General features: G+C 38.0%; 2 protein-coding genes across 3 annotated transcripts in view; one reads left to right on the top strand and one right to left on the bottom strand.

Moving 5' to 3' along the window:
• Positions 1-1948: 1948 nt before the first annotated feature.
• LOC121328338 (DNA excision repair protein ERCC-8-like) lies at positions 1949-10029 on the bottom strand. The gene is made up of 7 exons (XM_041272958.1): positions 9715-10029; positions 8909-9032; positions 5990-6071; positions 5075-5143; positions 4071-4174; positions 3294-3528; positions 1949-2984 (listed from the first exon to the last, which is right to left on the bottom strand). Exons 1-5 carry the CDS (start codon positions 9876-9878, stop codon positions 4143-4145), a joined length of 471 nt encoding a protein of 156 aa, XP_041128892.1. The 5' UTR covers positions 9879-10029; the 3' UTR covers positions 1949-2984; positions 3294-3528; positions 4071-4142.
• Positions 10030-13603: 3574 nt separating this feature from the next.
• Positions 13604-16022, top strand: part of LOC121300787 (NADH dehydrogenase [ubiquinone] 1 alpha subcomplex assembly factor 2-like) — a 44136-nt gene continuing 41717 nt past the window's right edge. The window contains exon 1 of one of the 2 annotated variants that reach the window (XM_041229669.1): positions 13604-13834. In XM_041229669.1, coding sequence (XP_041085603.1) covers positions 13720-13834 — 115 coding nt within the window. In that variant the 5' untranslated portion in view covers positions 13604-13719. The remainder of the gene's footprint in view (positions 13835-16022) is intronic. The other variant, XM_041229661.1, reaches the window with a different exon arrangement.

Below are 16022 nucleotides of genomic sequence, written 5' to 3'. Positions count from 1 at the left end.
ATTTATTGCCACCATTTTGCTCAATCCCTGATGTGCTATCTAGCTTGGAATATACACTAAACAAAAATATAAACGCAACATGTAAAGTGTTAGTCCCATGTTTCATGAGCTGAATTAAAAGATCCCAGAAATTTTCCATACGCACAAAAAGCTTATTTCTCTCAAATTTTGTGCACAAATTTGTTTATATCCCTGTTAGTGAGCATTTCTCCTTTGCCAAGATAATCCATCCACCTGACAGGTGTGGCATATCAAGAAGCTGATTAAACAGCATGATCATTACACAGGTGCACCTTGTGCTGGGGACAATAAAAGGCCACTCTAAAATGTGCAGTTTTGTCACACAATACAATGCCACAGATGTCTCAAGTTTTGAGGGAGCGTGCAATTGGCATGCTGACTGCAGGCATGTCCACCAGAGCTGCTGCCAGTGAATTGAATGTTCATTTCTCTACCATAAGCCAACTCCAACGTCGTTTTAGAGAATTTGGCAGTACGTCCAACTGGTCTCACAACCGCAGACCACGTGTAACCACGCCAGCCCAGGACCTCCACATCTGGCTTCTTCACCTGCGGGATCGTCTGAGACCAGTCACTCGGACATCTGATGAAACTGTGGGTTTGCACAACCGAAGAATTTCTGCACAAACTGTCAGAAACCATCTCAGGGAAGCTCATCTTCATGCTCGTCGTCCTCACCAGGGTCTTGACAAAACTGCAGTTCGGGAGTCGTAACTGACTTCAGTGGACAAATGCTCACCTTCGATGGCCAATGGCATGCTGGAGAAGTATGCTCTTCATGGATGAATCCCAGTTTCAACTGTACTGGGCAGATGGCAGACAGCGTGTATAGCGTCGTGTGGGCGAGTGGTTTGCTGATGTCAACGTTGTGAACAGAGTGCCCCATGGTGGCGGTGGGGTTATGGTATGGGCAGGCATAAGCTACGGACAACAAACACAATTGCATTTTATCAATGGCAATTTGAATGCACAAAGATACCGTGATGAGATCCTGAGGCCCATTGTCGTGCCATTCATCTGCCGCCATCACCTCATGTTTCAGCATGATAATGCACGGCCCCATGTCGCAAGGATCTGTACACAATTCCTGGAAGCTGAAAATGTCCCAGTTCTTCCATGGCCTGCATACTCACCAGACATGTCACCCATTGAGCATGTTTGGGATGCTCTGGATCGACGTGTACGACAGTGTGTTCCAGTTCCTGCCAATATCCAGCAACTTCGCACAACCATTGAAGAGGAGTGGGACAACATTCCACAGGCCCCAATCAATTACCTGATCAACTCTATGCAAAGGACATGTGTCACATTGCATTAGGCAAATGGTGGTCACACCAGATACTGACTGGTTTTCTGATCCACACCCCTATCTTTTTTTTAAGGTATCTGTGACCAAAAGATGCATATCTGTATTCCCAGTCATGTGAAATCCATAGATTAGAGCCTAATGAATTTATTTCAATTGACTGATTTCCTTATATGAAGTGTAACTCTGTAAAATCTTTGAAACTGTTGCATGTTGCATTTATATTTTTGTTCAGTGTACAATAGGAAAAAAGGAATACACTAAAAAAGAGGAGAAATGATGACCAAAAAGCATGTGTAAGTGTAAGAGAAGTGTAAGAGAAGGGTCTATAGCTACACCTTAACCTAGGATACATTTTTGGTTGGTGGAATGATGGTGATAGTGATGATGATGAATGTGTTTCTGGTTTAATTTTAATCAGTATTATACATAAATGGTACTCTTCCTAATAATGTCATGATCTGCAATTTGCACACTAATGTATTCCAGTCTCCATTAAAAAAAAAAAAAAAAAAAAAAACTTGAAAATGTATCGGTTTTGTAGCCCAGTAAGCCTGAACTGTCTAATCAAATTTTGGTTTTCCCCACAATGGGCAAATTAATAAACTCAAACATGCAAAATTGTTTAAAATGCATTATTCACCTTGATAGATAGAATACATTAGGAGAAAAAACATATGTAAACAGAATTAACAGCAATGTGGCAGTTTTCTGAGGAGCTTTTTTTTTTTTTAATTTATTCAGAAATAATCCTAAATATGGAGGAAAAAAGAGTTATACATGGATAAAGAAAACACATCTGTCTCCTCTGTTTTCTATGAGGTTATTGAGCATGGTAAATCATTTAACCAGATGACAGTTTCAAGTTATAAAATGCCATGGTGCAAAGTGGTATTATCAAGACAGGACATTATTACCACTCCAGACTTTCATGAAAGACATTACCATTTTGGATTTCTTGTCTCTAAATCAAGGAATCGACACGAAATAGCCTTCACTGTTACAGATCAGCTGTGTTGCACATTGCCACTAAAACCGGTTTTATTTAGTCCAGATACACATTGCAGATTCCATTTGCTTAAGAAATCAGACTGTGCTGACCCTCAATCCATTTGCACAAACCTGTGTGTTGCATATGGCACATGATTATCATTTTTTGTACATCCTCTGAATATTCTGTTGGAAAAGTCTTTTAAAAAAAAAAGGGCGTTACCTATTTATTTTTATCGTTATAATGCTCAATACAGAGGTTCCTCTGGTGACCCACAATGCATTTGTTTAGCCCTTCAGATGCACCTGTTTATTCCAACTATGTTCTAAAAAAAATCTAAATCAATTAAACCATCCAGGTACCAAAGTAGTTATTTTATTATATTTAATTAGCCCAGGAGTAGAATTACCGTTCTTTGTATTCTGACCCTTGTTACTGCAAGGAAACACATACCTAGGCATGATTTTTTTTGTTTGTTTGTTTTTTAATATTAGATACTAATCTTTTCATACAGTGAATTATCTTTAGATATTGCAGTCTTGTCCTTCTTTTCAGGAGTTTACAGTTCAATAAAAAGTCCATCAGTGATAGCAGAGGTTCATCCTTCCTCATCACTGCTGCTCCAAGCATCTTGGAAGCAGGATTGAAGCTTGACTGTCCTCCAGTCTGTGAACAAACAAACCAAGAGCAGTCATTTATAGTACAGTCATTCCACAGTTTGTTATTCTAAAATGTCTGTCCTCGAATATGTACTGCTGTACCCCCTGACACAAAAAGTGTACGACACTAAAAGCCTCTTCTAGTTCACTTTGTATTCTATACTGTGCAGCACAAATACTGTAGAATTAATCTGTATGTCACCATATACATACATTTGCATTCATCTTGTCCTCATCAGCTAAAGGTTGTGCAATGCAAAATAGCTGTCAATCCCCTTCCCTGGGTACTTTTTAGTTTGCATTAAAAGTAACTCACCTGGAAATCAGGATGGAATTCACAGCAGTCCACATTGTTCTAGTGCCCCCTGAGCGTGGTTATCAGTTCACCAGTATAAAGGGCATACACTGCAATAGTACCACCACAGGGTGCAAACACAAACTCCGGACTGCAACCGCTGGAGGCAGTAAACTTCACGCCTTTATGTTTTTAACAGTTGCGGTTTTTGATCCGTCACTGGGCTCTAATTTCCTGTCTCCTCATCATGAGGGGGCTGTGGGATGGGAAGTTAAAGTGGGAAGCAGTTTATAAATAACACTGTACCAGAATAAGCTGCTGCAAGCAACAAGGAAACAGAGCCATTCACTATGAACAAGAGACAAAAAACCAAACACACACAAGCACACATAAACACACCACAAGAATATTCCACACAGAAATAACAGGAAGGGCTTCTGTAAAGCAGTCAAAATGTCTTGCAAAGCAGAGACTCTTTGCAACAACACTCTCAGCAACAGTACTTTTTGTCTACGCCCTCTAATGCATCTCTTAGCATAAATTTGTACAGCCTCGAAGAGTCTCCGTTTGGGAAAACAGCTACTTAATCCAGACTTCAGGAACTTCATAACATCGGGCAGATTAAGACACACCTCCTCCAAACTCTGCATTGTTCAACTTCTACAGTACATTTCCCACTCAATTCATTTATTAAGAGACACTGCAATCAGTAGAGTGTACATTTGAGAATGGGAAACAAACAAAAAAAGCTTTCAAGTCTCCTTGGAGAAAACTGTCTTTAACATTTGCTATAATTACCTGCCTCAGAAGATGCTTCAGACTTCTCATCATTATGCTGGTCTAATGTGAACAGACTTCCGGAAGCTTTCCTCACATCCCAGAATCGCACTCTGCTATCAGTGCTAGAATCAACAGAGATCTATTTCAAATGACTTTTACTTGCTTTGCAACCCACAATATTGGATTTATACTGCAGTTCAGTGTTCTCCCTCCACACCTTACCCTCCCTTACACAGGATTTCCAATCGCAATCGACACTGCCAACGTACTGTACTATTTTAAAGGGTTGGCCGGGTGGAGGCAAAGTGGCGTTTTATGGGTTTTGCATCAATGCTACTGACTCAGACATGAGGTAGCAAATGCATACTGCATACTGCCTTAAGTGTTCTTCTACTTTGATCAATCTAGACCTCACTGAGATAAACCAACCCATGATTTTATTAAGAGTATTTTACAACACTGGGTAATTCCCCTGGATTGTATCAACCATCTAAAGCAGAATCAGCCCTACAAATATGTGGGTGACACCGAGAGGATTCACTGGTGCTATACAATGCTCTCCAATTCAGACTCATACTAGATGTGTAGAGTTAAAAAAAAGCTTTAGTTTTATGTAACTTTTGTTACTATGAATTGACATTTTATGGACTAAGCGAGAACATCAAATTCACTTATGAGCCACATTTGATGCCAGGCCTCCAGAGGTGGAAGTTAAGAGAGGCTAGCGACTTTGAACATTGTATCAGCGAGCCCCCATTGTACAGTATTTTTTTTTTAATGATGTGATGATTTTTAAGGGATATTACATGCTTTGGTCAAGGAAGGGAAGTTCATTATGCTTTTTTTTTTTTTTTAAATGTAACACTTCTACAATACATGTGATGTCAGTCAAGTACTGAATTTGAAGGAAACCAATTAGTCCCACCAATCAGAAAACGCCACTAACAGTATTTGTGTCCCGGCTACAGTGTATTCAAATAGTCTTTGTATTTGAGTGTTTACGTTACCATCTTAATACTCACCCTGTAGAATGTGTATACGTGAACCAGACTTCAAGTCACAAAGCTGTACTTTGGGGTCTTTGGTACCAACTGAAAAATCAAATACAATAGAGACAATTCAGTGGGTTAGAAGCATACAGATGCCTTACAAAGAGTCAACAAAGCAACCACTGTGTGCACATTCACGCAAAATACTCACAGATATCATTTACAGTTCACAAAAATGATCAGCTGCAATTTTACTAGATAGGGACTGATTATTTATCAATGAGGTTTATCCTGGTAAAACTGTCATTTAAACTTAATAAAAAGTATACTTAAGTGATAACTACGAGTCTACGAGAAGAGAACTGTCTGAATGAAGAAAATCTAAGTCTAAGCAGAAAAACACATTACCTTCCAAACGTTCATACACTTTTCTTCAAATGTTCTGTTTTCCAGATTTGAACTCTAGAGAAATCATCTTACCTTGCCTCCACACTAGAGACTCCCATCATGCAACAGTTTACTCATTAACAGGCTCTTTAATACATGCAAGTCCTTCAGTTATTAAGCAACATTCTAAACATGCTTGCTGGTGCAGCTGGTCATTCCTGAATGCATAACAGAAATTGTTCATTGTTAACTAATAGCTACTCACCCATTAGAGGTACTGAAAGAGAGGCTGATACAGGGTCTAAAAGACTATTTCTCCAGCAAAATAAAAAAGCTATGCAGATTAAATTTCACACTTCAATAAGCAAAAGTATTGGTGTAATTTTTTAGAATATTATTTTACTTCAGGTAATGAACATAAGTTTAATTATATCACTAGAAATATGGCCTAGAGATTCATAACTAACCAAAATCTCCAGGAAATGATAAACATTGTTGCTGCTTTAAATATAAAAAATATAATAGAAGTATAAAAAAAATGGTTTTCTTAACAATACAAACCTGCTATCAAACTATGTTTCCTTGCAATGGGAGACTTGTTATGACAATATACATTCCCTTCAAAATGGAAAACCTCAGCTGGCTGTGAAGAAAGCAAATATAATATTTAGGACGCACCTTTCTCTACAACCTTGGCAACGCTGCTGCACGAACAGGTACACGCAGTGCTCCAGATAAGGTTTTGGCTCATTGAGTAATTTACTGTTCCATTTAAACACCTTGTGCATAAACTGTATTTTGGGGGAGTAAAATGCAACATTACTTTGAAGTAAATACTGTACACACTTTAATGCTAACTTGAGGGGTATGCATTAACTACAGTCTTGCATTGATACTCTCTGTGTAGTTAGCTACTGCGTTCACCAAGTCTCCTCCCACTAGTACTAGGCTGTTATAGTTAGGCTTCCAAGCCAAAGGCTGGGAAGCCTATTGTTATTGCTGTGTTTATTATTATTATTTTTCCGCCAAAAGTTTGTCACAGATTCATGACAACGCATACGTAAGTAGATGCCTCTGTGTGGACAACCAGACTGGCGTCCGCAAGTGGAAAGAGTTCACAGTTTGGCCACTAGGCTACATCTTGTGAAAATATTGGACAATTTTCAAAACTCTTGTCGACGAAACAACTTAAGATGGATATCTGACAATGTCAACATATAGCGCATGAATGGCCTATAAAAAGAAAATCAATTGGACGGGTGGTTTGCTCACCGCATTGGATTTGCAGAAAATATTCAAAGATCTTCTTGTCTGAAAGCGCAATGTTGATCAGCACCAAAATTGTCACGTTTGCTCAGGACAAGGTCATTTCTAAGTTTTGTAAAATCCCTGCTTTTTCATTAAAAAACATGGATGCTGCGAGCAAAATAACAATTTCACAAGTGCTATATTTACATATAATAAAGTATAAATCCATACTGCAATATACTAGAGACAGTCATATCACCCGCAACCTTTGACCTCTCCAAAAGGTCAAGCTAAAAACATGCTCTATAAAATACATGATTTATAAAAAAAAAATGTCATTACCCATAACCTTTGACCTCTGCTAAGGTTCAAAACCCACAAATTGGCCTATAGCTCCTCAACTGTATCTAACATAGATCAGTGCACTTAAACTTCAGCGTTAGATTATACTCTGTACATGATACAACTTAAGTAGCCCGTTAACTAATTATAGGAAACGTAGCAAGCTGTATTACCGATTATTGATGATGATTGAACCATCTTTTCTTGGAAGCCTTTACAGTTGCTAGCAACTCCAGTTTTTTTGGTTTTCTGTAAATCTTCCTTTCTCTGTCTTTTGTGCTCTCCCTTTCCAAACAAAGAAGAAGAATCCAGTCGCTTATTCACCAGTTATAAACCCACAATGTTAGTGGTTTCAACTGTATAATTGTTATTATTATTGAAAACCCAGGCTTAAGGATTTCGGGTTTCTAACAATTCCCAGAGGCTACAATTAGCTGTTCCGGTATTTGTGTGACCCATTCTCTAGCTACCGCTTGCAGTATATTAATAATTGACCAATAAGACACCAAGAACCAACAGTACAAGAAGCTTGATAACATGGAAACTCAAGCTGTGTAGCAAACTCGCTCTGCCTATTCATTACTCATTCAATTTAAATATCACGCAGAATTCATATTTTTTCAACGTGTAAAAAACACCTAGTTTGCAGATTATCTGGAGTGCTGGGTACACAGGTTTATACCTGGGTATACGCTGTTTACTGTGAAAATGCATTTACACCCTTGGTTTCACCCGTCCATTTAACAGAAACAGAACCAAACAACAGTCTTTGTATGCCACTGCGAGGTCTAATAAATCCATCTAACATCATTGGATCAAAATACTTCCACTGATACTATTTCAATTTGCGAAGGTTATGAATATTAATCATCTAGCAGTGCATGTACTTTTCTTTAGTACATTTCTGTCTGTAGAAATATGCGAAACACCAGTGATTTAAAAGGGCCACAATATTTAGATCCCCCCCACTTTTTTTAGGTATCCAACGCACTGTTTTTGGATACACAAACATAAGTGATTAGGAAATCTACTTTGTGAGCCACAAATCAGTCTAATTTTACCCAGGCATCCATGTCTCATATATACCCTTGATGGCCACAAACAATCTGTTATCTCTCCCTGTTTTATGAGGTACTGTGGCAGTGTGAGGCACGTGTGTGTATGTGGGGGTGGGGGGTATATTGGGCAGCAGTGAGTTAAAATCCTCCCCCATGTGCAAATGTGGCTGGAGCCGTCAATTGAATTGTGATTAAACAGTTAATTAAGTCTCCAGCCACAGGTGTATAAATTGGTTGATCACCGGTGTTAGAGTGGTTAGTGTTGGATTTGATGATGGTGAGAGGTGGAGGTTTTCGTGTTGCGTTCCATCTCATTTGTTTATTTATGTCTCTGTGATTATTTTGTTAATGTGTTTTGTTTACGATTTATTATTATTAAACGTGCGCCTGAGCACTTAACCTGCAATTTGTGTGTCTGAGTCTCCCTTCCTGATCTAAACACCATAGCCAACAACTTAGTAAAGATGTGTGAGGTATTTGTTTTCTAAATTAAAAGTTATTATGCCTTTTGGGATAATAGAATAAAAGAAATTTAAAAACCAAGTCAGCATTACATAGACCCCATTATCTCCAATGTTATAGCTAGTGGCAAACTGCTATGTGGGCTGACAGACTGAAAACAAGACTCTATTGTTAGAAAAGGGATGTACACTGCTGTAATTCACAACATAGCATTGATATTTAATATAATATCCCACTGATGCCTGTTTCAAATTCTTTTACACAGAAAAGATCAGTTGATAGTATGAACTTATTAGCATGGCTTGCTGTTGACTGAAAGAAGCAAATATTATTCCAAAAAATAATAAATCAAGTTAAAAGCACTACTTACAAGTAAAGTCTCTGTGTCCCATACTTTCAGAGTCTTATCAAAGAAACTTGATGTGAACATGCCAGTGTTGTGTGGATACCACTGCACTGTCTCCACACTGAACTGGTATACATGGCGACTGGACCTAAAACATGTAGATAACATTGCAAAAATGAACTCATACTAAACTCACACCACTATAACGACACATTCCTCAATCTGTAAAGCTACTTTCATGCTAAGGTGAGAAATTATCAATTAATTACAGAATGGAAAAAGTATGCAGACTTAAACTGGACAATGTAGTTGCAGTAGATTTGTTTTATTATTATTGGTTTATTATTTGTCATATTCATACCCCAAGACATAGAGCAGGCGCACATCTGTAGTGAACATCCATACAAGTAGATACAGATGTCACACTTCACAGAGAAACCTCATCCAAAATCAAAGGCTTATTTTCTATTGCAGGCTGATCGTGGTCTAAACAGAGACGGGCCACAATTACACCTGCTCTAAAACCCTAAACCTGCTCTATCACAGACTTCTTTCCAACATGGATAGTTATGCCAAGCAGTGATATCACACTTTATGACTGGCTGTGGCGCACGATGCTATTAAATGAAGAGGGTGCACAGTAGGCAATGGGCTACTGACACCTGCAGTTTGTTGTTTATATTCTTGGTTCATCTCCAATACATGTGTTACTAACACCCTAAACAACATTATCACAGCAGACTTTTGCTTTTATATAATGTACATCCAGCACATCATGTTATCCTAAAGGAGCTGGGCCTTGACTTGGAAAGCATTTCCAGTACACCTACCTGCCCACTCTACATAGTGATTTGCAAGTATACTGCGGCTTCCTGCTGGAATTCTCAAAGTCAAAGATGACAATGACTCCATCTGCCCCACCTGATAACATGCTGAAAGATTTAAAAAAGGCGACTTTAATACACCCTCTAATACTATCAATCATTGATGACATCCCATTATTAAAGTTTTTTTTTTATTTATTTATAATGTGTCCAATTATTCTACCCCCAATTTTCTCTCCAATTTGGAATGTCCAGTCATTTCTCTCCTCACAGACTAAGGAGAACTGAAGGTTCAGTGGGCATCCTCCGATCCCACGACAGAGCCAGCTTCCTCTTTTACGCCCAGGAACTCGAAAGCGGATGTCAGCGAGCTACCGACCTCTGGTGGACAAAGGCCAGCCCTGCAGGTGTCTGCTTGTGAGCTCACTGTGCACCTGGTCAGCAGGGTCCGCTGTGGCACGATGAGGCGAAGCAGTCCCTGACAATGCGACACTCCTTTCAGAATCCCCAGCGACTTTGCAGAGCCAGGATGTAATCCTGCACTGCATGTCTGACCCTGCTCACCACACGGCTTCTACCAGATGATCCACTCAGGGACCCCAATTATTAAAGTAATTTAATTGTGATAAAACAGAACCTCTCCTGCAGCTAATTTTTCTATTAGATACCTCCAAAACAGCCAGCAAAACAGCACTGAATTGCCAATATTGACATGACAGCAGTTAACCCCTCCTATCATTTAAGCACTAACATTATTTACTTATATTGTACATTTTAGCATTTATTGAATATTTCAATATTTCCACAGACATGTATGAGGTTCTCAAATTGGAGCATTCTTCACATTATGATTACAGCCATATTGGTTTGTACTTATCATTTATCATTATTTATCATGCTAATGCTTTATGAATAGTATGTAGAAGCATGTAAAGAAATATGTCACAAACAAAAAATACAAGAAACTTGGAAAGCTAAAATCTTTACATTCTTATTTACATTTTTAAGGTAGAAATATAAGAAAGTTGATAAGTGAGTCAACAAAATGTTACTTTTCAACTTTAATTTCTCGTTCTATCAGTGTTTAAAATACTTACTATCACCCAGTTCCCATGTATCTGTTCAACATCCTGGTCTTTGTTTAACTCCAAGCTGAACACCCTACACAGAAAACAGCAGCCATAACTTTGAAAGACAAGTTCAGATTCTATTCAATTGATCTAAGCTGCTGGCAGATATAAACACTGCTGCCAGGTAAATTATTAAAATATGACGCTGCATTTTTACAGACAGAAATACAGAAAACTAAAGAAATTGAACTTGTAAACTAAATTACATTTCAATCTTGAAAAAAAAAAATTTCTAAATGTAGGTAAGAGTAATTTCTTCAAGTGGCCTATGCAGGGATGGAAATAAGACTCAGATTGCAGAGCAGTTTCACCCATTCCAGATTTTAATTTGTGCTTTATTAGCCCTAATATACTGGTAACAAGCTGAGGTGTATCTTATTAAACTCATAGTAAAACCAGGAATGGATCAAACTCCTGTGCAATGGGAGTCTTATTTCCATCCCTACTATGTTATGTAATGCTCTGTGTTGCCAGGGTACACCAGAATTCTCAAAACAGCACCACCAGCACAGGATGAAAATGATAATATTTTCTTAAAGCAGTTGAAAAAATAAAAGGATAAAGTTGGTAAATGTATTTAAGGCTCTAAAATAGATTAAACATTTAAACCATCGGTGTAAATAGCCATTTCTATGTTTAAACTAGCATACACATAGTTTTAATGACAAAGTAGACTTGATTTGGTATTTGTAGTCATCTTTCTATTTAACTTTTGTATTAATTTCAAATTGATCATCGGGTAATGGGTGCATCAGTTTACTATTTGAATATCAATTCAAGATCCTCCTAACACTGTATAAAGTTTAAAAAATACTACGCTGTTTAAACACATGTAACTACAGAACAACAAACACAGTAAATGTACATCGCTGTATGAACAGACAATACAAAAGAAATCCCAAATAGTAACACTATTATTAAAATAGGTTGTTAACTCTCCACTTGTAGCCTGTATTAAGGACACTACCCCCCCCCCCCCCCCCCCTCTTGGTTTGTTCCATGACTGCATTGACATCATCCAGACTAATCAAATTCAATCATGGTTATGTGGTTGGGGTAGACTAAATGGTACCTCCAGAATATAAATTGGGTTTCATATAACAGCAATTCAATTATATCTACATGAATAAAAATACAGCCAAAATAAAGTTAGATGGAAAATATAAGCTGTATTTCCATACATGATGTGCATGCTGGGATCAAAGGAAGCATTTAAATTGAAGTCGGATTACTAATGGAATTAGTTTAAGAAAGAACAGCTAAAAACATAAGCCCCTAGTTCAATGTGATGCTGTGCTATGCAGGATAAACAATCCACTTAGTGAGACCTCTCCATGTCCATTAATTACCCAGTGAAGGAATTCTAATTTTTGAAACAAATGACGGGAATGTTCTAGTCAAGCCTTGTGAAAAACAAAACGAGAGTGCAAGGATTGGAGTCACAGGGCCAGTGGCTCGATGTCACCCTACATTAAGGCTGTGGCTGCTGGTTTTCATTCCATCCGAGCGCTCAATTACTTAATTAGACCCTTAATTGAACTGATAATTTGCTTAATTAGACCTTTTTACTTGTTTTCAGCTCTTAAACAGTTGCAGTTCAATTTACTTATAAAATGTTATAGCTAACATGAAATATGCAACTGTTCAGAGCTGAAAACAAGTAAAAAGGTCTAACTAAGCAAATTATAAAAACTATACATTTTAAATACTCCAACAAAATTCAAAAGTAAAACTTTTAGGAAAGCCAAGCAGACAAAGTTTAGTCAGTGCTTTCTTCAGAGTACTGAAGTACACACTGATCTTAAATTTTTAGCCACTATAAGTAATCTTTTTCCCCTTCGACAGACAAACAGCGACATCTAGTGGGAAGAAAAGGTAAATAAATAGAAAACAGCAAACAGAACAGAATAGTACTGTGTGTGTGTGTGTGTGTGTGTGTGTGTGTGTGTGTGTGTGTGTGTGTGTGTGTATATATATATATATATATATATATATATATATATATATATATATATATATATAACTTGGGTGGGCTGTGCACGTCAAGCAGGGCTCTAGCACTACGAAGACCTGACAGTGTGTTCCAACATACAAAACGTCATCGTCGCACTTAAGTTTTGCCCATGATCTGATATTAGTACCTTTATGGATGTCGATGCAAAAGAGTAAGAAATATGTTGTAGTGTACAGTGTATAGCGTTGATTTTCTTTTAAACAGATGTACCGCTACAAAAACCGATAGGAAATACTAATTTGTGTCATTGTTAAGGAGCTAGCGTAATGCAGCTGTAAAAAGTTTTTTTTTTTTTTTTTTTAAATCACAGTACACTTACAGCCCAGACAGGCTATGTAATGAGCTCTGATGGTAGATGACTTTCCCATCGCCCTGTCAATAATAGAAAAACAGAATGCAGTAATGAAGTCTTAACTTCATCTAATCCAGTGTGTCTAGCTGACAGCAACCTCAACATGCTGTGTCATCAGAGACTGTAAATCATATTTGTTATATTATTAAGTAATGACTGAGTGTTAAGCAAAAACATAACGAGTTCATATTTGAATATAAGAGATCAAACAGGTTCGTAAACAAAATACCCAACGGTAAATTAGAAATCGAAAAATAAATCTCTAATCAAAATAATTAAATAACAAAAACGAGAACGATGCTTCATAACAAACTGCTTGACAGGGCTCAGCCATATTGGCATGTGAAAGGTCATCCAAACAACACAGCTTTTGATTGGCTGTAAAGAGTAAAACGGCAACAGTACAGCCAATAGTAAACAACGGTATTTTCCAGGACGTGTGTTACATGGAAATAAACTGGGGAGGGTAATGCAATTGCATAAACAGTTGTATTCTTTCTTGTTAATATTTAAACATGAGCAAAATCGGAGCTTTATTACGGAGAACGTTTGGAATAGTAAAACAGCACATGGGGACGGATACTCTCGGAAACAAATATTATTATATCCCTGAGCAGAAAACTTGGACAGGTGAGTTGAGGGGCTTTTTGTTGAAAATTCTGAACTTACATTAATCGCTTCGTTACTTTGCAAAGTTATGTCAGTAGATTGTGAATTGTATTGTGTCACCCTAAGATACACCGCCGGGACACAACTATTTTGGGAATCATCGTCTATGTGTGTTAACCACCTGTCTGTCGTTATCGTATTACGATTACCCTTGATAAGTGGTTGATGAATAACACGTGGATTTCCTGTAAAATGCGCTATAAAAAAAAAGCCAGCAACGTTTGCACTCGGTTGATTAAATCACGATCAGCCCTGCGTTGCACACATGAGATCAGCAGTCAGATTTAAACCCAGCCCCAAAACAAATGTATTACCCACGAATTTACCACCTTCCAGTAGAGCAGAAGTGGACTAGAATTCCGTTTGTATATGCCTAGAATTGTTAAACCGAAGCCATTAAAATAAACAATCAAATAAATAAATACACTTCCAAAAGAACACGAATTACATTTACGCTGCACATATTGACCTTCGAGTGACCCCTAGTGGAAAAGGAAAGGGTGACTAGTGAAAATGTATCCTTGGCTTTTCAATGTCCCTTATATCAACGTAGTTCCACACAGCACATGTTGTTTTCTTTGCTGCCATTTGAGTCCAGTTTTTGTTTTTTAAATCCTTTTCCAGGTAGTTGTGTGGTACCTTTAGACTCTAATGATAGCACTGCAGTATATTTTTGATGTTCATGTCAAACAAAGAATGCTCTATTTGCTCTTGGGTCTCTCTCTACTGTGACATGACTTTCATTAAAACTGACGCTTCACCATGAGATTCATGTCACTAGGCTGTGTGGAGAAGAACATTTTGAAGAATCAATTTTGTGGGAGGCTGTCACACTGTCCAGAAATAAATAGATTCTACAGTGCCAGTAACCTTCAGGGTAAGTGTTTCAAAGACAACACTGTAGCCAGCTGGTTCAAAGAAATGGAAAAGCTAGTGTAGCCTGACCAGCATACAAGGGTTTTTCACGGATGGGCTTGGGATCTGTTTGGTTCACTGAATTACTTTGGGTTACTGCACAGCATCCATCGCAGCATTCTGACACACTGCAGCTTGAAAAGAGAAGTCATCTTCTCCTACCAAAGGAACAGAAAAGTAACTTGTTTCCATGAGCACGCCAATGAGAGCTGATTCGGTTTCACCCGCATTCGTCACGAACCCCTCTTGATAGTCACCTCAGTTCAGTGTTTCCATGCAGTGCAAATCTGACTGATGATTCTTTCCCAGCAAGCCTTGCAGCTAATTTCGCATTCATTTGTTTACAAAACCGAAAGGCTGGACGCTATTGCTTTGATTCCGATAATCCTAACAATTCATTAAAGCTTTTATGTTACCAAAAAAGCACGATGCGGGAATATTACAGGCTGGAGAGCCTGCTTACCCCGGATGTGGATTCAATGTTCACGTCCATTTGTCACTTGATCGTCAGTGTTGTGACATACTTCTACACATCCTGCTTTGGGAAAGGGTCAGAAAAGATGGAAAACTCGGCTTGGCAACCAATGTGGGTTGGTAAATTAACATAGAAACGGAGTATCGGAGGCAGAAGGGTTTTCATTCAGGGTCTCAGTGGGGCGGTGTTTCCTCACATCGGTTCAATAAAACATCAAGGCTGTTCTGCTTAATGGACATGAGCCTCAGAAGCTGCTCTTCAGATTAGATTTTCAAGCCTCCATGGCCTGTTCTTCTGTTCTAAGTGAAATGTGTAAATTGGCCTTGTTTATGCTACCTTTTCACTATTCAGCCAATGGAAGCCCTGCTCTGCCATTCAACCATTAATTGTCAGGATTGTGCTTTACAGACTAGGAGGGTGTTCACTGAAACAAGCCTGCTACTATATATACTACTATATATATACTATATATATATATATATATACATGGTCTCATTTGAAGTGTTTTTTAAATCCCCAAAAGTAAAGACTAAAGCTAAGGTTTACAATTTTAGAAAAGCAAACTATGAAGGTATGAAACAGAGACTAACAGAAGTAGATTGGAGTAAAATAGAGAAAACACCCACAGAAGAAGGATGGTTGTTCTTCAAAAATGTAGTACTAGAGGCACAAAACAATTATATCCCTAAAGTAGACAAATCTAAATGTAAAACTAAATTGCCAAAATGGTTTAATAGATCAATTTAAAAAAATATTCAG

Source organism: Polyodon spathula, chromosome 2 (genome assembly GCF_017654505.1).
Source record: "Polyodon spathula isolate WHYD16114869_AA chromosome 2, ASM1765450v1, whole genome shotgun sequence".
In the NCBI taxonomy this organism is placed as follows: domain Eukaryota; kingdom Metazoa; phylum Chordata; class Actinopteri; order Acipenseriformes; family Polyodontidae; genus Polyodon; species Polyodon spathula.
Note: the sequence above shows the minus strand (reverse complement) of the source record. Positions and strands in the feature narration are given on the sequence as shown.

Bases quoted from the DNA above. Each gene is read 5' to 3' on its own strand.
- LOC121328338 (XM_041272958.1), bottom strand. From the start codon at position 9,878: ATGTCATCAATGATTGATAGTATTAGAGGGTGTATTAAAGTCGCCTTT. The intron at 9,033-9,714 runs GTAGGTGTACTG...TACATGTTTTAG, and splicing joins TCACTATGTAGAGTGGGCAG to GTCCAGTCGCCATGTATACC. The intron at 4,175-5,074 runs GTGAGTATTAAG...TGTTGATTCTAG, and splicing joins ACGTATACACATTCTACAGG to CACTGATAGCAGAGTGCGAT.